Raw genomic sequence first — 26,904 nt, 5'->3', positions numbered from 1 at the left:
ATAAGTGAAAAGCCAAGCTCCGAATAGAATACGACCAAGAAAACCAAAAGCAGAGAATAATAAGTAATAAAAGTATATTTTATTTCATCTCATATTATAAATGACAATAGAACAGCATATAATAAAATTGTGCACATATCCGAATTATAACAAAAGAATTAATAGCCATATATAAAATAAATATAAAATCAAGGATCGATCTATCCTAGAGCGGACACGGTATAGATAGTATATAATTTATCTCATGTCCCACTACATTTATAGCCTCATAGACTCACATGTATATGTGAAATAACCCAAAAAAGATGTGTAACTAACTCCAAAGTTGTGTATAGCCAAGTGGCTGCAAAGCTAGTGCAAGTGTATGAATAAAAATATATAGCTAGTGGGTAAAGTGAAAAGGGAACTCCAAATATTGAGTTATACCCATATACAAATGTGTACTAAGTAAGGTGAATTCTATTAAAGTGCCATGTGCATGATGCATGAAAAGATTATAAAGCGGGGGGAATAAGACTATACCTTTCAATATGCCCGGTCCGGATACTGCGCACCCCGACGCACGTTTCGGAATAAAAAATTCCTTCATCCCCTGAATTAATGGTGCTATAAAAATAATATTCATAATAATAATAATAATAATATTGGGATAGGATATTGGAGATTTAATACCCCTTTAAGTCTGCTGCATTTTTCGATCACCATTAATCAAACAGCCATGTAAGTTTTGTTGTCGTTTTAGCTAACAGATGACAGATCTGTCCAGATCATATGCCAACATACTGTGCATACGAGACCATCCGCTTATGGACACTACCTAGAGAGTATTGCCTTTGGTCTTGGCTTCTTTTTCTCATAAGTGACTGAGAGTAGAGTAGCGTAAAAAGTTACACTTCTTCTGTTACTGCTCATGTCTTGCATTCATCTTGTTAACTTCACTTAAATTGTTTCACTTGTTAAACCAGTACATAGATGAGAGGCAATAATTCTTCTGATAGAAAGGCTGATGATTGATATTGTAATATGATATTCTACAATATGCCCAGACAATATGTACACATCTAATACATTTCAAAACTTCATGGAATAATGATATATTTCCATTCTTTCCTTAGGTGCTTGAGCTAAGCAATATTTCAAAGAAAACTGTGTCATGGAGGTTAAATCTTGATCAAACTTTAGAAACTCTGAAGAACGGAGTTTTTAAGTTCAGTAAAGCTTCCGGTGTACTTCATCCAGGGGAAAGAAGTCGGATTAATGTCCACTTTTGCCCTGGTAAGTATGTGGGAGAATTGAAGGTTTAAGGTTCTGATTTTATTTATTATTTTTTGCACTAATATAGTATGACTAGCTATTGAACCCGTTCTACGCCCGGGTGGCGAGCATTTATATTGGTATATGGTCTCCATCCTGGTATGTGCTGCTCCATCCTGCGCCCCCATCCTGTCATGTGCTGCTCCCATCCTGCGCCCCCGTTCTGTCATGTGCTGCTCCCATCCTGCGCCTCCATTCTGTCATTTGCTGCTCCCATCCTGTCATTTGCTGCTCCCATCCTGCGCCCGTTCTGTCATTTGCTGCTCCCATCCTGCGTCCCCGTTCTGTCATTTGCTGCTGCCATCCTGCGCCCGTTCTGTCATGTGCTGCTGCCATCCTGCGCCCGTTCTGTCATGTGCTGCTGCCATCCTGCGCCCGTTCTGTCATGTGCTGCTGCCATCCTGCGCCCGTTCTGTCATGTGCTGCTGCCATCCTGCGCCCGTTCTGTCATGTGCTGCTGCCATCCTGCGCCCGTTCTGTCATGTGCTGCGGCCATCCTGCGCCCGTTCTGTCATGTGCTGCTCCCATCCTGCGCCCGTTCTGTCATGTGCTGCTGCCATCCTGCGCCCGTTCTGTCATGTGCTGCTGCCATCCTGCGCCCGTTCTGTCATGTGCTGCTGCCATCCTTCGCCCGTTCTGTCATGTGCTGCTGCCATCCTTCGCCCGTTCTGTCATGTGCTGCTGCCATCCTGCGCCCGTTCTGTCATGTGCTGCGGCCATCCTGCGCCCGTTCTGTCATGTGCTGCTGCCATCCTGCGCCCGTTCTGTCATGTGTTGCGGCCATCCTGCGCCCGTTCTGTCATGTGCTGCTGCCATCCTGCGCCCGTTCTGTCATGTGCTGCGACCATCCTGCGCCCGTTCTGACATGTGCTGCTGCCATCCTGCGCCCGTTCTGTCATGTGCTGCGGCCATCCTGCGCCCGTTCTGTCATGTGCTGCGGCCATCCTGCGCCCGTTCTGTCATGTGCTGCTGCCATCCTGCGCCCGTTCTGTCATGTGCTGCTGCCATCCTGCGCCCGTTCTGTCATGTGCTGCTGCCATCCTGCGCCCGTTCTGTCATGTGCTGCGGCCATCCTGCGCCCGTTCTGTCATGTGCTGCTGCCATCCTGCGCCACCATTGTATTATATGCCCCCCGCTCCAGTGTGTATGCCCCCGAATGCTGCTGCCATATAAAAAAAAAAAAAATACCATACTCACCTATCGTCCGGCTCCACTGCAGGTATGTCTTCAAGAAAATGGCGCCGGAAAGCGGGGACTGCGCAGGCGCCGATTCCGGCAGCAGGAATCGGCGCCTGCGCAGTCCGCGCTTTCCGGCGCCATTTTCTTGAAGACACACCTGCAGTGGAGCCGGAGTGTGTCTTCAAGAAAATGGCGCCGGAAAGCGCGGACTGCGCAGGCGCCGATTCCGGCAGCAGGAATCGGCGCCTGCGCAGTCCGCGCCCTCCGGAGCCGGGAGCAGAGGAGCCGGGAGACGGAGCCGCAAGCAGCGCTGGAACCGGGAAAGGTGAGTATACTTACCCTCCCTCCTGGCGGTCCCTGACTCTCCGGTGGAGATCGCGGTATGCGTTCAGTGCTTACGCATACCGCGATCTCCCGGGAGCGTCGCTCTGTGAGGCCCAGACTGCGCCGGCGCTTGCGCTTGCGCAGTCTATAGAGGCTTCGGACAGAGTGACGCTCCCAGCGTTATATTATAGATGGTTTTAGTTGACTAATGTTCATTTTTATTTTTTTACAGCTAGACCGGGGAACTACAGAGCTGAAATTCCACTGATCCTAAATAATGATCCAGATACTCTGTATATACCTCTCCATCTGTTCGGTAGCTCCAAAAAGCCAGTGATTACTTTTGATCCTCCACTTGTTTTACTATGTCCCGTGCCTTTGGACACAGAAGTTGAAGCTGTGGTTGATGTCATGTCAGTAAATTATGATAGGTATGTAAAGTAAATATTCAGATGTTTCTATGGAATCGCCTATATTTTTTCATTAAACAGCTAGAACAATAATATAACTGACAAGTGAAATGAATTACATTGATCATATAATATATGGCAGCATTTAAGAGGTGATATATACTGTATTAGCCGGAAAGTGAAGAATAAAAGTTGATATTTTGAAGCAGGATAAATGGACAAATGTAAGGATTTAAGCAACTTTGACTAGGGCCAAAATGTGATGGCTAGATGATTGGCTAAAAATCTCCAGAAAAACCTACCAATGGTAGTCCAATTGAGGACGATTGGTGTCTGACACATAGACCACTAATTCTTCAGCTCTACTATCATGTAGCGTTGACAAGTAGCGGTCTGTCAAATATGATATAGAGAGCTGGAGCATAAGCCATCTGTCACATATGAGAGCTTCAGCAGGAGAATGGAGAAGCTGGGCAGAATTTGTGATCAATTTCTACTTGATCAAATATTTAGGAATAAGCCTACAATACTTTTTCTGGTTTCCTCCATATGGATATGACCTCAGTCTGACAATATGCAAAATGTAACAGCACTGAAAGGAGCAAGAGAAGAAGAATGATGCTTCAATTGGGATTTTCATTTGATCCAGCAAAATGTTATTCTGATCTCAATCAATGTTTTGACCCACGCAATGCTCTGTACCAAGAACATCTCTGGTACCATTATTAGTGACATTTCTGTATTGTGTTTATGAGTGAAAAGAAAAATAGGGATCAATGTAATCACATAATGTGCACATAAATTCAAATATACAGTCCAGTTAATATAGAATGACTTTAGTATTATCCAACTGAGACAATCTCAAGACTACAATGTTTTATATAGAACAGTAGGTCTGACATAGAAATGTATGGGCTTGTGTAGAATATCGTGAGTGTAAGAGTGGGAAGAGCAGTAACTGAGGTATCACAATATAAAGGAAGGTGGTCATGACGTAAACAACAGGGTTGATGGATATGTAATAGTAGGGTGTGGGAAGGCAGACTAATAGGAATAGCACAAGTAAGATATAGTAGTGTAAGGACTATAATAATGAGGGGAGAGAAATGGGTATGAACATAAACTTCAATGAGTAACCTGGTAGACATAAAGGTGGTCCTGGAACATAGTCCTCAGCATGGAGCTATAGCAGTAATGAGGCATAGGTATTGAGAGTGTACTGGAGTATAGGACAGCAATATGGTGCATCAGAAACCCAATTAGAAGAGATAGTATACATGATCCGAGTAACATGTGAAGGAAAGTGCTGGTGTCTTCACCTGTTATTTACTGTGGTGCTATGCAACTTTGGGCTTGGGTTTGGGGAATCTAGGAGAGCTTTAAATAGCAAGTGTGAGGGGTGATGGCCAATAAGCTAGCCCATGCGCAGACTCAATTTTACTCACACCACCTGGCTTGGCTTTCAGAATAACAGACAGTGCCGTGGACCTTAATTGTTTGGCACATGCACTGTCCATCTCATGACACAGTGTGGTGGCGGGTATTGCAGACACAAAGCGAGGCATGCATTGGAGTCATTGGAGGGATGGTTTAATAACAAATTGTCAGACAGGAGAAATAAGGCATAGAAGAGTGAAAGGATGGCAAAAAGGATTTGGGGGTAAATGAATGATAGAGTAGGATAGATTTGAGTGTGATAAGTGTCGTGGGTGGATGTGAAATGATAAGGGTGGAAATAATGTAGAAATAATGTCCTAAGCTCGCAGAATACTTCAAGTGATATACGTCAGAGAAGAAAAGGCAGGATATAGGATGCTGAGTGACTGTTTTGGGATCTACAGAGAAAGGTGAGGGGGAGAAAAAATGTGGCATTAGAAAACATTATTAAAAAAGACAATATAACAATGGATCCAACCATTTAATGTCATGGAACAAATTGTGTATGTACACATACGGTATATTTTTTGTAAAATGCAGATTAATGGTAAACACTTAATATTCCCTGTTAAAGCCTGGGACTCAACTGTTGGAAAAGTATGTACCCGGGTAATAGCAAAAAAAGAAAAAAAGTTCCAGCACCAGGCGTCTCTTCATAAAATCTTCAGTATTTTATTCTCATGTCAAGAAAGAAAACCATGCGGGGACACAGCCCCTAAACGCCTGTATCCGGGTAGAATTCCATGTCTTTAAACCTTTGGAAATAGTTATTTCTTCTACTTGTTTGTGGTGTGTATTCACACATTTCATTTGTGACACAGAGTGGTGGGCTACAGTGGAATGAGATGACAGTGGCAACAGATTGACTACTGTTGTGAAATGCAGTCTTGGATATGCTGAGTGGTTTCCCCCACCTATGCGAGGCCACCCTAGCTTTTGATGAAATTCACAATTTATGAGGAATTGTAAGAAAATAGGTTCTTAACTGGGAATTTCTTGCCTTATCAGTGCAACATTGGTTTGCTTAGTAAACAAGGAAAGCACGTACATTTAATGTATAGTGTTTTCTGTATGGAGCTTGGTTGTGGTGTCCCTCGCCAAGTGGTCTCTAAGACGTTGTTTTTTTGTGACAGATTAGTGAGGAATTTTGAAAGAGGAGAGATAGGACCTTCAACATCTGTACCGTTGTATATTGTTGAAAAATTGGATTTGATTGCTGGTACTTTTTTTGTTTTGGAGTTGTGCTGTTGTTTGTTTAGTTTGCCGAGATTGACCCTATTTTAATTTTTTTAACCTTCGTCAGGCTGCATAATTTTACAACGTTAACGGGCTGCAGAGGTATAATTGTACCTTCATATATATTTTATTGAAATTTGGCCAATATATTTTGGACCAAAACTGCAGAGATGTCACGAAATTTCAGCCCTCTACGGCTTTTCGAAAAAAAAAGTTATTGCAATTTTAAAACGGAATAGTTACAATTGTACCTACTCAGCCGGACGAAGGTTAAGCATCTCCTATAGAGATATTATTTTCTGATATTGTTTTCTGTTTCTGATACCATTTGGTTGAGCAAATTTGTTTAAAAATATATATATTTGAAAAAATATAGTTGTGGAAATATGCTGTATATACAGTTAGGTCCATATATATTTGGACATAAACAACATTTTTCTAATTTTGGTTATAGAAATTACCACAATGAATTTTAAACAAAACAATTCAGATGCAGTTGAAGTTCAGACTTTCAGCTTTCATTTGAGGGTATCCACATTAAAATTGGACAAAGGGTTTGGGAGTTTCAGCTCCTTAACATGTGCCACCCTGTTTTTAAAGAGATCAAAAGTAATTGGACAATTGACTCCAAGGCTATTTCATGGACAGGTGTGTGCAATCCCTTTGTTATGTCATTCTCAATTAAGCAGATAAAAGGCTTGGAGTTGATTTCAGGAGTGGAAGGTTTTGCTGTGAAGTAAACATGCGGTCAAAGGAGCTCTCCATGCAGGTGAAACCAGCCATCCTTAAGCTGCAAAAACAGAAAAAACCCATCCTAGAATTTGCTACAATATTAGGAGTGGCAAAATCTACAGTTTGGTACATCCTGAGAAGGAAAGAAAGCACTGGTGAACTCATCAATGCAAAAAGACCTAGGCACCCACGGAAGACAACAGTGGTGGATGATCGCAGAATAATCTCCATGGTGAAGAGAAACCCCTTCACAACAGCTAACCAAGTGATCAACACTCTCCAGGAGGCAGACGTATCAATATCCAAATCTACCATAAAGAGAAAACTACATGAAAGTAAATACAGAGGCTTCACTGCACGGTGCAAGCCACTCATAAGCATCAAGAATAAAAAGGCTAGACTGGACTTTGCTAAAAAACATCTAAAAACGCCAGCACAGTTCTGGAAGAACATTCTTTGGACAGATGAAACCCAAGATCAACCTCTACCAGAATGATGGAAAGAGAAAAGTATGGTGAAGGTGTGGTACAGCTCATGATCCAAAGCATACCACATCATCTGTAAAACATGGCGGAGGCAGTGTGATGGCTTCGGCATGCATGGCTGCCATTGGCACTGGGCCACTAGTGTTTATTGATGATGTGACACAGGACAGAAGCAGCTGAATGAATTCTGAGGTCTTCAGAGCCATACTGTGTTCTCAGATCTAGCCAAATGCAGCCAAACTGATTGGTCGTCGCTTCATACTACAGATGGACAATGACCCAAAACATAAAGCCAAAGCAACCCAGGAGTTTATTAAAGCAAAGAAGTGGAATATTCTTGAATGGCCAAGTCAGTCATCTGATCTCAACCCAATTGAGCATGCATTTCACTTGTTAAAGACTAAACTTCAGACAGAAAGGCCCACAAACAAACAGCAACTGAAAACCTCCGCAGTGAAGGCCTGGCAGAGCATCAAAAAGGAGGAAACACAGCGTCTGGTGATGTCCATGAGTTCAACACTTCATTTTATTTAAAATTATTGAATCTGTCCAATTACTTTTGGTCCATTTAAAAACAGGGTGGCACATGTTAAGGAGCTGAAACTCCTAAACCCTTCATCCATTTTTAATGTGGATACCCTCAAATAAAAGCTGAAAGTCTGAACTTTAACTGCATCTGAAATGTTTTGTTTAAAATTTATTGTGGTAATGTCTATAGCCAAAATTAGAAAAATGTTGTCTCTGTCCAAATATATATGGACATATACCTAACTCTATATATATATATACATATATATACATATATATATATATATATATATATATATATATATATATATATATATATATATATATATATATATAATAAAGATCGCAGAAGGGTTTCTGACCTAAGTCCTTAGCCGGCTGTTGTATTTGCACTAAGGAACTAAAAAAAATTTTTATTCCCTATAAGGTCACATGATGCTGTTCAGCCAATTAATATACCATGTTAATATGACATTTTTTTTTTACAAAAATACTGCAGACAAAACATATTTTCATAATGATAAATAATATCATGACAAACATTTAACCCTTTAACCTGACAGCTAATGTATGCTGCCCGATCCAGAAGCAGCATGTATCAGACACTGGCTGCATGGTTTCAGCCAGGTACGTTTGACTCTGAAACTCTGCAGGGTTTCAAAGAAAAGTAAAATTGGTTGTCTCATTTGTATGACTTTCCCCAAAATGACATGAAACAGCTGAAATATTCACTTTATTTGTTAAGTAGATGTCATCTGATGCAATGTTTTTGTGGACTACTTATAGATGCCACATATTGAATATTACAGGATGTACATGTAATATATGTAGCAAATGTTGTATAACAATTACTGTAATTGTATATTATTTTTTAGTAACTACAAATGTAAAATTTTAGCCTTATCTATATAAGAGCAACATTTCAAAATATTTTGACCACTGTTATAGAATCCTTTATTTTACAACAATGTATTGATGTGTTCTCTTCCTACAATTTTAATATCTTGGAATAAAGACATTAAAGGGGTGTTACCATCTCCAAGATCCTATCTCAATATGTAGTAGGTGTAATAATAATAATATTAGCAAAAACCTCCAATAACAAATGTAATAGTTCTTTTGATTCTCTATGGCTCTTTCCTCAGGTGCAGGCATTGCAGTAGCATAGGTATCCCTGGTTACGACCACTAGCAACTAGCTAACTGTCACTCTATCAGTGGTCGTAACCATGGATTCTTGAGCTACTGCAATGCTTGCACTTGAAGAAAGAGACATAGTGAATCGAAAGAACTATACTACATTTCTAATTGGAGGTATTTATTAATATTATTTAATATTATTATTACACCTACTACACATTGGATAGGATCTTGGAGATGGGAATACACCTTTAAGTTTTTATTCAAGTACATTCTGGATTCTTTGAGTCATGATGTCGTATTCTGGCACTGTGTGTACGCCTCTTTATTGTCAGTCCTGTTTTAATTCTAGAAACTTATTTTATTGGTGGTGGACAAAATTGATTCGAGAGCTGAACGATGCTGGAGAAGGCTGTGGGTGGAAATCTGCCTTCTCATGTATAACCAGCACCGATTTCTATTTGATCGACAGATTGTCATGCTTGTTTAAACAAAATATATTTATCTGTAGGCCATCCATATTAAAAGTGGAAACTCCAGAGGTGGAACTTGATAACGGTGACTGCAAGAAGTTGTTTTCTGTCCATTTTCCCAATGGTCAGACTATTTTAAGCTCCGGTCATTTGGATGAAAAAATTGTCTGCAAAATCACCTTCAAATCCCCCACTCCAGTGTCTTGTTTGGCTGACATCTTATTCACAGATGAAGATAACAACCAGTAAGATACATTTTGTTAAAGACATCTCAATACTAATTTGTTTGCAGTGTTGTGTTTTTCATTACGTTTTTTTTTTAAGTGATTTCCAGTGTCATTACCAAGCGAAAAGATAATAAATGCAACCAGCTTGCTTCAAACATAGCAGTGACAGTAATCCATATTCTAATAGATAATAAATAAATTAATCTAATTAAGTAAAAGTGTTGTCCAGCAGCTTACAGAATACTGTAAAGAAGTACTAGATCAGTGAATGGCTTTGGTGTCTGTCCAGACTGAAGAGGAAGCATACATTTTAGAGGGGCACCTGATCAGTGTTGGAAAGAATATTTTTCTTAGATTTTTTTTTTTTTTTACTGGATCCTTGGATTTTCTTTTTTTTTTTTACATTTTTAGTGGATGGACAACTCCTTTCAAAGTAATGGATTAGTGGGTAAAATCTAAATGTATGAGTTACGTTTTATTATGGCGTGGTTTTCTTTATTCAAGTACTAGACTTCCAAAGGTGCAACCCATTTTTTTGTTTTCAGCTGACATTATATGATACTCTTGAAATGAAGTTGGTACCAATGAAGTAAAGGTACCGTCACACTGGACGATATCGCTAGCGATCCGTGACGTTGCAGCGTCCTCGCTAGCGATATCGTCCAGTGTGACAGGCAGCAGCGATCAGGCCCCTGCTGTGCTGTCGCTGGTCGGGGAAGAAAGTCCAGAACTTTATTTGGTCGCTGGACTCCCCGCAGACATCGCTGAATCGGCGTGTGTGACACCGATTCAGCGATGTCTTCACTGGTAACCAGGGTAAACATCAGGTAACTAAGCGCAGGGCCGCGCTTAGTAACCCAATGTTTACCCTGGTTACCATCCTAAAAGTAAAAAAAAACAAACACTACATACTTACCTACAGCTGTCTGTCCTCCAGCGCTGTATGAGAATACAGATAATAAATGGGAAATGTTTAAGAACATCCTAAATAGGCAGTGTAAGCGGTTTATACCTTGTGGGAATAAAAGGACTAGAAATAGGAAAAACCCAATGTGGCTAAACAAAGAAGTAAGGCAGGCAATTAACAGTAAAAAGAAAGCATTTGCACTACTAAAGCAGGATGGCACCATTGAAGCTCTAAAAAACTATAGGGAGAAAAATACTTTATCTAAAAAACTAATTTCCAAAAAGGAAACAGAGAAGCACATTGCTAAGGAGAGTAAAACTAATCCCAAACTGTTCTTCAACTATATCAATAGTAAAAGAATAAAAACTGAAAATGTAGGCCCCTTAAAAAATAGTGAGGAAAGAATGGTTGTAGATGACGAGGAAAAAGCTAACATATTAAACACCTTCTTCTCCACGGTATTCACGGTGGAAAATGAAATGCTAGGTGAAATCCCAAGAAACAATGAAAACCCTATATTAAGAGTCACCAATCTAACCCAAGAAGAGGTGCGAAACTGGCTAAATAAGATTAAAATAGATAAATCTCCGAGTCCGGATGGCATACACCCACGAGTACTAAGAGAACTAAGTAATGTAATAGATAAACCATTATTTCTTATTTTTAGGGACTCTATAGCGACAGGGTCTGTTCCGCAGGATTGGCGCATAGCAAATGTGGTGCCAATATTCAAAAAGGGCTCTAAAAGTGAACCTGGAAATTATAGGCCAGTAAGTCTAACCTCTATTGTTGGTAAAATATTTGAAGGGTTTCTGAGGGATGTTATTCTGGATTATCTCAATGAGAATAACTGTTTAACTCCATATCAGCATGGGTTTATGAGAAATCGCTCCTGTCAAACCAATCTAATCAGTTTTTATGAAGAGGTAAGCTATAGACTGGACCACGGTGAGTCATTGGACGTGGTATATCTCGATTTTTCCAAAGCGTTTGATACCGTGCCGCACAAGAGGTTGGTACACAAAATGAGAATGCTTGGTCTGGGGGAAAATGTGTGTAAATGGGTTAGTAACTGGCTTAGTGATAGAAAGCAGAGGGTGGTTATAAATGGTATAGTCTCTAACTGGGTCGCTGTGACCAGTGGGGTACCGCAGGGGTCAGTATTGGGACCTGTTCTCTTCAACATATTCATTAATGATCTGGTAGAAGGTTTACACAGTAAAATATCGATATTTGCAGATGATACAAAACTATGTAAAGCAGTTAATACAAGAGAAGATAGTATTCTGCTACAGATGGATCTGGATAAGTTGGAAACTTGGGCTGAAAGGTGGCAGATGAGGTTTAACAATGATAAATGTAAGGTTATACACATGGGAAGAGGGAATCAATATCACCATTACACACTGAACGGGAAACCACTGGGTAAATCTGACAGGGAGAAGGACTTGGGGATCCTAGTTAATGATAAACTTACCTGGAGCAGCCAGTGCCAGGCAGCAGCTGCCAAGGCAAACAGGATCATGGGGTGCATTAAAAGAGGTCTGGATACACATGATGAGAGCATTATACTGCCTCTGTACAAATCCCTAGTTAGACCGCACATGGAGTACTGTGTCCAGTTTTGGGCACCGGTGCTCAGGAAGGATATAATGGAACTAGAGAGAGTACAAAGGAGGGCAACAAAATTAATAAAGGGGATGGGAGAACTACAATACCCAGATAGATTAGCGAAATTAGGATTATTTAGTCTAGAAAAAAGACGACTGAGGGGCGATCTAATAACCATGTATAAGTATATAAGGGGACAATACAAATATCTCGCTGAGGATCTGTTTATACCAAGGAAGGTGACGGGCACAAGGGGGCATTCTTTGCGTCTGGAGGAGAGAAGGTTTTTCCACCAACATAGAAGAGGATTCTTTACTGTTAGGGCAGTGAGAATCTGGAATTGCTTGCCTGAGGAGGTGGTGATGGCGAACTCAGTCGAGGGGTTCAAGAGAGGCCTGGATGTCTTCCTGGAGCAGAACAATATTGTATCATACAATTATTAGGTTCTGTAGAAGGACGTAGATCTGGGGATTTATTATGATGGAATATAGGCTGAACTGGATGGACAAATGTCTTTTTTCGGCCTTACTAACTATGTTACTACTAACTATGTTACTATGCTGTGCTCTGCACTCCTCCTGTACTGGCTGTGAGCGTCGGTCAGCCGGAAAGCAGAGCGGTGACGTCACCGCTCTGCTTTCTGGCCGCTGTGCTCACACAGACAGTACAGGAGGAGTGCAGAGCACAGCGCTGGAGGACAGACAGGGCCCTGCGCTTAGTTACCCGATGTTTACCCTGGTTACCGGCATCGTTGGTCGCTGGAGAGCTGTCTGTGTGACAGCTCTCCAGCGACCAAACAGCGACGCTGCAGCGATCCGGATCGTTGTCGGTATCGCAGCAGCGTCGCTAAGTGTGACGGTACCTTTAATCTGACTATGACTACAAATTTATTTTAAGGTTATCATTCCTGTTTATAGCTGAATAGGCTCAAAGTGTTATCAATTTTGGCTTCCTTCCCTCAAGCATTTTAGTGTAAAACCTCCACATCAAAGCATGACATTACTTTGCTTTTAACCTCTGATTTATTTTTGTAGGGAGTAGATAAAATGTTATTTTATATCTGAGACCTGCTCCTTCCTGATCCAAACATAGACCTGACCCGATGATTCAGACATTTATTATTCTTCAAATGTTACAGGCCTATTAATAATTAAATTGCCAACATCCTTTTCAGCGAGCATAAATTCTGCGAGAAACCCTCTTTGTTCCTCTTCCCTGCATTCTCCCAAGAATACTCCATTTCTTCCCATTGTTTTACACATCTGTAATTTTGAATGGCAATGTTAACCCCGTAGCTGTTCTGCTTGGCTAGCAATACATATAGAATAATAGACTGGTATACTTGGAGGAATTCGATTATAAATAATACCTTTAATTATTCCCTTTGTCCGAATCTAAAAATTACAGTGTAGACAAAAAATGTAGCACTAGCGTTCTCTAAGAGTTCTGAAGAATTTTGTGCAGCAATCATCAACTCCCCGCCATCTCATTTGTTAAATGTTTGCTACATAACGACGTACCCATTGAGGAAAGTGTCATAATACTTTACAGGATTAGAAAAGAGATTAAAAAAGAAAGGCTTAGAAATAAATATATAAATGCGCCTGTCTTATAGTGGAGTATAAATGACAAAATCACAGAGTACGTTTAATGAAAATGAGCTCCCTGCGCTTATGACTTGTTTTTTCGCCTTCACAGTCAGAGCTAGAGCTTTTTTTGGCTAACAGCAGGTTGCAAATGTTACTGCAGATAATATATTTAATGACTATTGCCTATTTTCTAACTTCTTTGCAAGTGCACATTAGGGAAATAAGTATGCAAACAGCAGAATGGCTGATGGTAACAAATGCATTTCACTCTCATGGTGATATGCAATATATGGAGTGCAAATTCACTGAGCACAGGCTTTTCTTTATTAGCTATCACTTTACTTCTGTGCAGAAATCTTTTTGGCTGTTGTAAAGAGGAAATACAGAAAATGTTGCCTTTGTGAAATATATGGGTTGGCTTTCTTGTAATTACAGTAATTACTTGCATAGACCGTTATGTCTGAACTGTTTTTACTTAAAGTGGCATTCTCAGGTTATTAAATTGCTTTAATTTACTTGGACAGCATGAAAATGAGCAAGTTTGAAATTGACTCACTTTTTCTATCTCCTGTCATTTTCCTGCAAAAAGCTTTTATCTTACATATTGTACAGCTGGTTTCCATGCAGCTCCCATAGTCTGGCTGAGGGTGCACGTTACCTACATTTCTGGACAATTGTTAACTCTTAATATTTCAGCCCACTCTCTCCTTTTGGATTCTTAGTTGCAAGCCTGCAGCATTGGCGTCTCCTAGACTAAGTCTCCTAATTACAGCTTTGGCCTTCACTGTCATAAGCTGTGTGATTTATATAGTGACAGAGGTGCAGACTCCAGAATAAACCATGATAGCTGAAGCTGTGTTACTACTGATAGCTGTGTAACAGCAGAACTTGTGCTGAGCTTTATAGTTCTACTAATATAGTTCTGCTAGACAGCAGAACTGTCACTCAAGGAGGAGTACCCGCCCCATCAAAAACCAGGAAGTGATAATAATTCTGAGTTGTTCAAGAGACTACTTGAGAATATTGAGTTGTAGCTGGAATTAGCATACAATGAACTGAAAAAATGGGGAAAAAACTCCAAGTGGGAGGAAATGGTGAAAAAAATGTAATTCTTCCATTGTTTTTTGAACTTAGTTTTTATGCTGTTCATTGTTTGGTAAAAATTACCTGAAGACATGAATTTCTGTGTCAGTCAAATTATACTGATACTAAACCTGCATATTATTTTTTTATTTAAGCACTAAAAATTTCTCGAGCTGGTAAAAAAAAATATGTTGGTTTGCATGGCTATATTGCAAGACTTTTAACAGTTTTATTTGTTTCTTGATGGATCTGTCTGTGATTTTTATTTCTGCAATTTGGGGTACATACAACATTTGGATTGGCTTTAATTTATTTTGATTTTTTTACCTCTTTACAGCTATTATCATATGGGTTGGCAGGTTCTATGTTTTGACCATACTTTTATTATTCATTAATTTTTAATAGGAGAAAAGGGTGGTGATTTGAATTTTTATTTTTAATTTTACTATTTTTTAAGTCTCTTCACTTATATTACATACTGCAATACAAGTTTATGGTGAAAATTGACGTCTCCCAACATCACACAAGTACCAAGATGGCAGCGACAGCTAGCTTCAGCAGGTGCCTGGCTGCCATCCATCCAGCCAATCAGTGCCTTGTGATCACTTCTCAAGGGGTCCTTGGAAGCTGGTGTAGGTGCAACCACTTCATTTAAATGACACTGTCAGAGATTGACAAGGACATCTAAATGGTTAATAGCAGCGATTGGAGTTCAGCTCCAGCCACTGATGTTAGAGTCAGATGTAGGCTAGGTACGTAACTGTCATCTATTGCATGTTGAGGGAGCTCAGCTCCTGAGTCCTGAGTATACCAAGATATATTTCTTTCCTGAGTCCTGAGTGTGTAATTTTTCAGTAAAGGGTTTAATGAAAACTTCAATTTCAACAAATCTGCATAAATTAATGGTAAAAATAAATGTAAGAAACATATCTTAGCAGAGAAAGATTATTTTTTACCCACTTATGAGCCATGTATTACCTTTAATCCTTACTGCCTGAACTCATCATTCACTCATTTAAGATGTACTGATTACACCATGAGGTGTCATATGACACCTCTTGTTCAGGGTCAATTCTATTTTTTCTGCTGTCTGAAGCAAACATTTAAATGGTGCTTCTTCCCTGTAAATACCACAGTATTGTAGTATAGAGAATAAATCACTATTGCCTATGAAATAATACTTCACCATAGCCACCAAACGGTACATGAGTACAGCATCTGAACCACCATCAGTAAAGGAACACTTCAACAGAACCACCATCAGTAAAGGAATACAACACCAGCTCCATCATCCATACATGAATCCATCAGCAAATCCACCATCAGTATATGAATACATAAATCCATCCCTCGTCAATAAAAGATTTTATCACAATTACCACTATCAGTATAGGAGTACATTACTAGAACCACTATCAGTACATGAATCAAGCATCAGAACCTCCATCAATACATGAATACACGACCAGAACCACCATAAGTACATCAGTATATTACCAGCACCAACATCAGTACATGAATACATCACTATGCATAGCACACCGATTAATTGCAATGTTAGTTCATTTCCCACAATATACATTTTTATGACTTGACCCTTCAATCCTCAGTATGTCATTAACAATAGTGAGGAGATACTGGGAGTTGGAACCAACCATACAAGAACCACAGTACTGATTAGATGCAGGCAATATCATATATAAACATTTACACCCAGGTGCCTTTAAAGTGACAATTTCTCTGATTGAGGTCCTCATCCCTTTAGTTTATGTCTGGTCCAGACACCATAATGACTTTGGGCATCCATAGCTCGTCACTGCAAGCTTCATTCTGTTTTGATCTTCTGCTGCACATCTCAACATGGTTCCCTTTAAAATAACAATGTAATTATAATGTGCCTGAATAAAAATACCTATTGTTCACTCCATACCATCCGCCCTTATGAAGTATGACTTCCACTCCATCTACCCTTTTGAACATTAGACACCTGCTTGTCCATGCTTATGAACTTTAATATCCTCACTGTCCATATTTTTTATCTATAACCTCCACACTGTCTGACCTTATGAACTATAATCGTCTCACTGTCCTCCCTTAAGAAACCAAAACCCATTTCCACCATATGCCCTTATGAACTGTCATCTCTATACTATCCTCTCTCATAAACTCTAAGTCACACTGTCCTTATTGAGGAACTATAACCTTCACCCTAAATTCCCCTATGAACTTTAACAATTATATTGTCTGCCCTTATGAACTATGACCTCCATGCTGTTCCCACTTTATGCTGTCCCCTCTCCACTGCTTCCTCCCTCATTATCTACAGTATATCTCTATACTGCCCCCACATTACCTCTTCTCTATAATGTGCCCCCTCTCTTACTTCCCCTTCTCTATACTGTGCCCTCTTTTATACACTACCCCTTCTTTATACTATGACCTCTCTATACTGCCAATTCTCTTTGCCCCCTTTTTGTGATGTGCCTCCTCTCTATATTGCCTCCTGTCAATATTCTGCCTCCTTTCTTTTCTGCCCATCTGTTTATTCTATGCCCCCTCTCGGTACTGTGCCCCTTCTTTATACTACCTCTTTTTTGAACTGCCACTTGTCTATATTGTGCCTCCTCTCTATACTACCTTCTTTATATACTGTTTCTTGTCTAAATTATGCCCCCAGCTATACTATGAAATCTCTCTATATTTCCCAATTTCAGTTTTGAACCTTGTCTATACTATGCCCCCACTATGCTATTCCCCCTTGTCTATAGTATGCCCCCACTTTATACTGGTCTCTTTCTATACGTCTCTATATTCCATTTCCTCTCTCTTTACTTTGTCTCCTCTCTATACCTCCCTTTTCTATGCTCTCCTCCTACACTGTCCCTCTCCATACTGTGCCTTCTTTCTATTTAGTCTACTAGGAAAAGGGAGGCTCATTGTATGGAGACTGATGAGACCGACTTGGGATAGTGGCCCAGCAGAGTAGACTTAGTGATAGGACATAGCACACAGTGTGTCATGTCAAACTGGTAACCAATGTAGCAGAGCCCAGAGAGGTAAAAGGGTTGGCTGTGTCAGGAGGCAATGAGCAGTGTAGCCAAATTATGTATTATTGCTATGTATGGCAGGTGCTTCAATGTGGATATTTTGAGCAAAGTTAAGTGACATAGCAGAGCCCAGTGATGTGGCAGAGTTGAGTATGTCAAGAGACTAACTGGGGCAATGTAACAGAACCCAGAGGTGTAGTAAAATGAAGTTGATTAGGAGACACCATGTGGCAATGTAGTAGATCCCATGAATATAGAAGAGTTGAATAACTCAGGAGACTTACTGAAGTAAGGAAGCAAAGGGTCAATGGTGTAAAATAATGGGTGAATGCCATCTACCTGGCTGTGAACCTATGAGGCTAGAGAGTGTAATGCCACTGGTGTTCGCTGGGTTATCATGATAACACAACATGTAAAAGAACCGATGGAGCTGGCCACCGCATGATGGGACGGAGAGCCCGGCTAACTAACCTGGTGAGATTTGTAACAACTAGGTTCTACTCACTGGGGATATTTGCATGAATTCCATTCAATACAAGGACATATGTGGAAAAAATGATGCAAAGGTAATTGAGAAAATAAATAGAAGTACACAAATTCAGAGAAGTAGGCTAAAAGAATGTGCTATCCATAGTCACAGATTAGTGGCTTTTGATTAACCAGCCTACACTGAGAACTTTACAAAATAAATCTCTGAGATGAAAAGATTGGAATTTTAAATGAACTTTTCTTTGTAATATATACATACACAAGTATGTATACTGTATGTCTATATTCGTAAATTGTGATTAATACAGGTCATTGAAAACTGTTTCATGAATCACGATGAAGCTATTGAATCATGAAAACATTTGACCTTATACCCATCTCCACTTATACGAGTCATTCATCTTCAAAATGATTTTCTATTGCAATGAAGACTCGGGTCTGCTTTTATTTAGTTCTCCTGTGTGTGCTTTTATCTAGATCAATAATCACTAACTGAGGTTTTCCTTATACTCAGACACCAATTATACTGATCGTGAAGCTTTTATATCCTATATGCTAGGATATGTCATAGCTTCTACTGATATACTATAGAACACAAAAACACAACTCATTTTTAAACTTTAATGGAAATGTGGTAATAAAGAAACACTAAATGTAGAAATCACTAAAAGTCATTTAAAACATCTCACTTCAACATTCACGCATTTACTCAACTTCCATCCTTTAATATCTCGTATTGCTATCAAAACTGTGAGAAATATATCAAGTCATCTTTTGTATTTGAACAATGCTAAAAAGCATTGCATTGAGTGCCTTAATGTGGTGGTCTGAAATGCAAATTAATTTTCATTCTAAATGCCTATCTATTTAATGCCATAAATTAATCTATTTCCCAATGCACTTTAATTAAAAATCCCCTACCATTGTCTAACTACACTATCTAACTGCTTTATTTTTCTTTTTTATATATCTTCCTTTTTCACAATGCTTTGTTTGAGAATCCCAGTGCATGCTGGGATACTCAAATGAAGCATCATCAGGGGCAGAGGCTGCGGTAACTGCCTCAGACTCTGCCCCCCCCCCCCCTGAAAGTATCATCAGTGACCTTCGTTTCAGAGGTTGTGCTAGTTCTTGCACTGTCACTTTGCGATGCGCACAGGGACTGTGCGATCTCTTGCTGGCTTAGATCAGTAGTAATGAACCAGCAACAGAGCGCACTGTCAGTTCATATTATAAGGCGAATACCCACCATTGGTTCCATGGTGCTGAGCATGAGAAGAGGTTACATACAAAATACAAATATAAACTAGTGTGAACAAACTAACAATGACAGACTAGTACAGAGGGGAGAGAGCTTTTCCCTTGCGGGCTTACAGTCTACAAGATACACAGTAGGTTAGAGGGGTTGTGGCAGCTGCAGTGGTAGTGAGGTGGCAGCTGGGTCATTGCAGGCTATAAGCTTTCTTGAAGAGATGCGTTTTCAAGCTCCATCTGAAAAGTTAGAATATGGTGGATAATCGGACATGTTGGGGCACCGAATTCCAGATGATGGGTGATACTTGGGAGAAGTTTTGGAGGAAGTGTGGAGGAAAGAAGAAGGTCTTGAGAGGATCGGAGATTACAAGTTAGAAGATATCTGGAAAATATGAATGACTAGATGCCTACCTATGCTGCAGAGTCAGCTGTATGTGAAGTACAATCACGATAATCCATGCTGAATAATGATTCTTGGCAAGATCGCTGAGCATTTGATGAGTCCTTTGCCTTAAATATGTGCTTGACTATGAACAAACTGTATTGGCAGCATTCCTGTCAGTCACATCTGCTCTAACACCTGTTTGAAAAGATTAAAAACTGCCATCCTGTGAATGCGTGATGTCACTGAATTACGGGCTCTCTTCACTGGAAAAAAGTGTGCTAATTATCCAACGCATTTCTGAGGTTTCGACCTCCTTTGTCAGGGATTGCATCCACAGTTGATGGTAGTTCTTATATAGGTGAGTGTCACAGCACATTGGTCAAGGTGTTAATTAATATTTAGAAAGCAAATAATTCTATTTCACCATTGAGACTTGCTGGTCTCAATTAGTGATGGGTGAACCTGAAGTACAGGGTCGATACCGAACACCTAGTGTCCGTGCACAGACTCCGAACACGGGAATCGGGTGTTTACATGCTGTCATCTGTGTGATGCCGCAAGAAACACCAGCTATAATCAGCGGTCAGTTCGGTAAAAAAAGGTAAAAAAGGTACTGCCGGTCACAGACGTAAGCTGATGAGAGTACTACTCTCATCATCATACACCTGCTCTCGCTGATAGCAATGAGAGCAGACATACGATGATGAGAGTATTCATGACTAAAAAATGACATCCCCTCTTTTTTTAACAAGCGCAGGCAAAACCTGCAGCACTCAGCTGTCAGTTTCATCTTGGATGGTTATCAAAAATAGAAGGGTCCCCACGCAATTTTTTAAAATTATTAAAATAAATCATTTTAAAAAATGGCATAGGTTCCTCTCCATTTTTGACAACCAGTCAAGCTAGACAGCAGGGGGCTGGTATTCTCAGACTAGGAAAAAAACAAACGTATTCCTCACCTGTCCAATGAGAAGATAGTCTATATCTGTCCCATAATGATACGGATAGTTTGAAGAGTAGTCACATCAGTGATGTGACTGCTCTCCACACCAACTGGAACACACTGAGCAGAGCATGAGAAGTACTGCCTGCCTGTGACTGGTGGCGATGTCATTGAGGTTATCACCGGTCACAGGCAGAGCTTCCCACGCTCTGCTCAGTGTGTTTCGGCTGTCGTGGAGAGCAGTCACATCACTGATGTGACTGCTCTCCAAACCATCTGGATCGTTGTGGGGCAGATATTGATTACCTTCTCATTGGACATGTGAGGAATATGGTGTTTTTTTATTTTACAGTAATAAATGGGTAAAAAGGGTGGAGAGTTTTATTTCAAATAAAGGACTTTACTCTTGCCGTGTCTTTATTACAGTCTTAAGTGGATGTGCCATTTTTGGGGCGGCTGAGAGCTGATGTTTTCAGTCTGGGAGGGGGTCATTATCCATAGGCATAGGCATAGGCAGCATCAATAGTAAAAAGTTGGGGACACACAGGGTTAATAGCAGCGGTAGCGGAGTGCGTTAAATGCGGCATAACGCAGTCTGTTGCTGCTGGCATTAACCCTGTGTGAGCGGTGACTGGGAGGGGAGTATGGAGCGGGTGCCGGGCACTGACTGGACGGAAGAAGGGAGGGACTAATTGGACTGTGCCCATCGCTGATTAGTCGCAGCAGCCATGACAGGCAGCTGGCGAGACCAATCAGCGACACAGGATTTCCATTACAGACAGACGGAAGTACCCCTTAGACAATTATATAGTAGACTAGATGGTGGCTAGATTCTAACGCATTGGTTAAATTCTGCGCCAATATCGCTGATTGGTCGCGGCCGGCCACGTAGTATATAGCACAGCCATGTAGTATATAGCACAGCCACGTAGTATATAGCACAGCCACGTAGTATATAGCACAGCCACGTAGTATATAGCACAGCCACGTAGTATATAGCACAGCCACGTAGTATATAGCACAGCAATGTAGCATCACACTCACGCCCTGACTGGTGGGCGTGAGCTCGGGGGGTTTGTGGCCCCACTGTGCCACAAACCAGACTACTCTGGAAGGGGCGTGACTATGACAGCTGCCTGGGATTTCACTGGAGCCTCTGATGGTGAGGTCAGGCTTGTGCAGCAGGCAGCTGCCAGGTGCTACTCCAGGGTGGTGTCTGGCTGTGGCTGCTGATCCCACTTGGAGAACAGGAACACTAGGACAGGTGCGGGCATCAGGCATGACTGGCAGAAGAGTACGGCTGAAACTCAGACGAGTAGGCTGGCACGGCTCAGACACAGGGCTGGCAGAGACACGGCAAAGAGCACTGGGCTGGCAAAGACACGGCAGAGAACACAGGGCTGGCAAATACATGGCAGAGAGCAGGGCTGGCAGAGACACGACAGATAACACAGGACTGGTTGGTGTGGTGTATGAAGGAACAGGTAGGGACCTGTTCACACTGGAGGTGCAGGTAAAAAATCAAGCAGAAAGGAAAGGAGAATGAAGGAACAGGTTGGGACCTGTCCACACAGGAAGAGAAGTGCAAGGCTGCAGATAGGAGTGGAAGAGCAGCAAGAGATAGTGTAGCAACAAAAGCTAAGCAGAGCAGAACCGCAAGGAATGCGGAGAAGAGCTGCAGCAAGAGATTTCTGCAGAAGCTAAGCAGAGCGGAGCCACAAGGAATGTGGAGAGGAGCTGCAGCAAGGGATAACTGCAGCAGCAGAAGCTAAGCAGAGCGGAGCCACAAGGAATGTGGAGAGGAGCTGCAGCAAGAGGATTCTGCAGCAGCAAAGCAGAGCAGAACCGCAAGGAATGTGGAGAGAACCTGCAGCAAGAGAATACTGCAGCAGCAGAAGCTAAGCAGAGTAGAATGGAGCAGAACCACAGGAGTGCGGAGCAGAGGTAAAGCCACAAAACTGCAGAGCAGGCAGAGCCACAAGTGTGCGGAGAATAAGCAGACTGAAAACACAAGGAAAGACCCAACAGGGAAGGAAGCCACAGACAAGGAGGCTGAGGTAGGACAAAGTACAGACAAGGCAATGGAACAAGACACAAGGACAAAGACACAGGGATCGGGATATTCTGCCTCCTGGAGGGCGAGCAGCAAGGTCAAGGCAAGAACACAGCGAAAGACCACTAGAGAGGGAGTAACACAGTGCAAGGCCTGGCAAACTCAAAAGCTAAACACAAACTGAGCTAACACATTGCACAGGTCCAGTCCACTGGGTGGAGCTGCACTAAATACTGGAGACCTCTTGGTAATTGGTCAGGAGCAGATTAGACAGGTGCACCTGATATCTATAAGAACCAGAGAGTTCAGGTGCCGCCCCCCTACAAACACAGCCAGGAAGCATGCAGAGGGAAGAGGCACAGAATATGGAGCTGGCAAGAAATAGAAACCGCATCATGACTTGGAGCAGTGGGTAAGATAGTGTGAGAGATGAGAGGCCATGCCGTGATGCCAGCAGAGTTGTTACATGTAGTATATAGCACATCCCATGTGGTATATAGCACAGCCCACACAGTAGATAGCACAGCCACGTAGTATATAGCACAACCACGTAGTATATAGCACTGTCACGTAGTATATAGCACAGCCACATAGTATATAGCACAGCGATGTAGTATATAACACAGCCCATGCAGTAGATAGCACAACCACATAGTATATAGCAGTCACATAGTATATAGCACAGCCAACGCAGTAGATAGCGCAGCCACGTAGTATATAGCAGCCACGTACTAAATAACACAGCCCACAAAAAGAATTAAATTAAAAAATAGTTATATACTCACCTTCCGTCGTCCACCAAAGCTGTCCCGCTCCTCGCGATGCGGCCGGCAGCTTCCGTTCTTTGCCAGAGACCGATAAGTCATCTGTGTAATTTCGCAATGCATCTCTGGGAACGGAAGCTGCCGAGAGCGACGGAAGGTCAGAATAGCATGATTTTTTTATTTTTTTATTACTTTTACGATTATATCTTTTTACTATTGATGCTGCATAGCCAGCATCAATAGTAAAAAAGCTGGTCCAGGATGGGGAGTAGGGAGGGGCCAATTCACGGCCGGACTGCCGCCCGCGACCAATCAGCGACTCGGGATTTCCGTTACAGACAGAAAGACAGACAGACAAACAGTCGGAAGTACCCCTTAGATGATTATGAAGATAGATGGATAATCTAGCTAAAAATATATTTATAGATAGATATATCTATAGATATACTAAACATCGGGCTTGGTATTATCTATCTATCATCTATCTATCTATTAGTTATCTATCGATATATCTATCTAGCTATCTATAGATATATCTATCGATAGATATAGTTATAGATAGATAAGAGATACGATAGATAGATACGATAGATACAATAGATCTATCTATTATCTATCTATCTATCTATCTATCTATCTATCTATCTATCTATCTATCTATCTATCTATCTATCTATCTATCCCATATCTATCATCTATCTATCCCATATCTATCATCTATCTATCTATCTATCTATCTATTGATCTATCCGTTATCTATCATCTATCTGTGTGTGTAAACATTATTCTTCAATGGAGTATGTAAATGAAGAGGTTGGACAAGAAATGACATCACCCTTTTTTTTGGTGTATCTTTATTGAGCTTACAAAAACACACACTAATCCGCATTAAAAAACGCGTCAAAAAACGCATGAAAAACGCAGGTGACCTGCCAGTGACCTCAGGTGCAGATTTGGTGCAGATTTTACCTGCGTCAAATTCTGATGCAATCCTGAACGTGGACACATACCCTTATACCTATTGAAAATTGAAAACTTGAGGTCAAAGTAACATTTTAGTGGAAAAAAATGGTAATTTTCCATTGACTCAGACCAATGTTCTGGAATTATGTGAATTGCTTGAGGGTTAAAAATGCTCATTACACTCTAAATGAGTTCCTCAGCATGTGTAGTTTCCAAAACTGGGTCGCTTGTGGCAGTTTCTGCTGTTTTGGCATGTCAGGGGCATTCACAATCTGTTCCAGCCAAAAATGCACTCTTGAATTCAATTGGCACTCTTTCCCCTCCGAGCCCTGTCATGTGCCCAAACAGTAGTTTTCCATCTAAGTTCCTGAAGGGGTGTAGTTTTCTTAATGGGGTCACTTGTGGGGGTTTCCACTGTTTAGGCACTTCAGGGGCTCTGCAAAGGCGACGTGGCATTCGCTATCTATTCCACCCAATTTTGTGTTCCAAAAGTCAATTGGTGCTCCTTCCCTTCCTAGCCCTGCTGTGCACCCATACACCAGTTTTCCACCACATATGTGGTATGAGTGTGCTCAGGTGGGAATGGAACAACTAATTGGATGGTCCATTTTCTCCTGTTACCCTTGTGAAAATGAAATATCTGGGGATAAAGCAACATTTTTGTGAGAAAAATGTATTTTTTAATTTTCATGTCTTAGCGATATAAAATTCTGTGAAACACCTGTGAGTTCAAGGTGCTCACCAGACCTCTGGATAAGTTCTGTGAGGGTGGTAGTTTTCATAATGGGGTCACTTGTGGGGGTTTCCACTGTTTAGCCACATCAGGGGCTCTGCAAACCTGGCATTGCGTCTGCGATCAACTTCAGCCAATTTTGCATTCCAAAACTCATTCGGCGCTCCTTCCCTTCCAAGCTCTGCCATGCGCCCAAACAGTAGTTTTGCCCCTACGTATGGGGTATTGGCGTACTCAGGATAAATTGCACAACAAGTGCACACCAAATTTTAGGGTCCGTTTTCTCCTGTTACCCTTGTGAAAATAAAAAAATTGAACTAAAGTAACATTTTTGTGAAAAGAAAAATAAATTGTTCATCTTTTCCTTCCACGTTGCATTATTTCCTGTGAAGCACCTGAAGGGTTAGTAAACTTCTTGAATGTGGTTTTGAGAACTTCGAAGGGTGCAGTTTTTAGAATGGTGTCACTTTTGGGTACTTTCTGTCATATAGGCCCCTCAAGTTCACATCAAATGGGATGTGGCCCCTAAAAAAAGGTATTGTAAATTTTGTTGCAAAAATGAGAAATTGCTGATCATCCTTTAACCCCTCTAACTTCCTAGCAAAATAAAATATGTTTAAAAATTGTGCTGATGTAAAGTAGACATGTGATAAATATTATTTATTAACTATTTTATGTGATATAACTCTCTGGTTTAAGGGCATAATAATGAAAAGTTAAAAAATTGCAAAATGTTCAATATTTTCGCCAAATTTCCAATATTTCTTCATTATCATGAAGTATAATATATTACGAGAAAACAATCTCAGAATCACTAGGATCCATTGAAGCTCCCACAAATATTGCCACATAAAGTGAGATTTGTCAGAATTAAAAAAAATGGTCTGGTCAGGAAGGTGAAAACATGCTTCGGGGTGAAGGGGTCAAAACAGATAATCATGATGCTGTCAGTGAGAATGTAACCCTATAGTTAGATGACCTGCCTAAATACAAATGGGGTCTTTCTGGCCCTGTCCACCCCACATAAACTCTAAACATATTGGCAGCCCTTTTATTCTGTAGTCTTTGTTTGGATTATTATAGTCATTTATTTCATTTAAAACTATCTGGAAGAGCATTAAGGTAATTTGTTCAACCTTAGAATGCTAACTAAGTTCCAAAGTAATTTTAACATACCGCAATAAATTAATTCATTCTTTCAAATCAAGAGAATGAGAAAGACCTGTACCTTAATCTGCTCATTTAATCTCATTTTCGTCAGTTTATTGCATATTTTCAGCAGTGCCCATATTGCAGTATGGCTATTTAATTTTCATTTATCTAATGGATTGTAATGCTGTCTTTTTTAATAGCCTCACATCTAATGGATTTCTGATGAAGTTTAATAATTACAAGCTATTTACATTTTAAATACAGTAGACAAAGAAAAATAAATCATATTTATGTGATGAGGCAGCGCTTCATTGTCATTATATATACTCATATACCTTGGTGGACTTTCAAGTAGCCGTTAACATAAAACTGCTGTATAAATATTGAAAAAATACAGAGCTTTTTTGTCCCAAAATGATAATTTGTTACATTGCGCTTGTATTGCAG

The 26,904-nt window shown here is 40.7% G+C and overlaps 1 protein-coding gene across 1 annotated transcript in view; it reads left to right on the top strand.

Annotated features, from left to right (window-relative positions):
* CFAP47 (cilia and flagella associated protein 47) overlaps nucleotides 1–26,904 on the top strand; it is an 874,184-nt gene that overhangs the window by 166,016 nt on the left and 681,264 nt on the right. Inside the window, exons 25-27 of the mRNA XM_069757658.1 lie at nucleotides 1,116–1,275; nucleotides 3,050–3,248; nucleotides 9,296–9,502. Coding sequence (XP_069613759.1) covers nucleotides 1,116–1,275; nucleotides 3,050–3,248; nucleotides 9,296–9,502 — 566 coding nt within the window. The remainder of the gene's footprint in view (nucleotides 1–1,115; nucleotides 1,276–3,049; nucleotides 3,249–9,295; nucleotides 9,503–26,904) is intronic.

This window comes from Ranitomeya imitator, chromosome 3 (assembly GCF_032444005.1).
Source record: "Ranitomeya imitator isolate aRanImi1 chromosome 3, aRanImi1.pri, whole genome shotgun sequence".
NCBI classification, from domain to species: Eukaryota; Metazoa; Chordata; class Amphibia; order Anura; family Dendrobatidae; genus Ranitomeya; species Ranitomeya imitator.
Note: the sequence above shows the minus strand (reverse complement) of the source record. Positions and strands in the feature narration are given on the sequence as shown.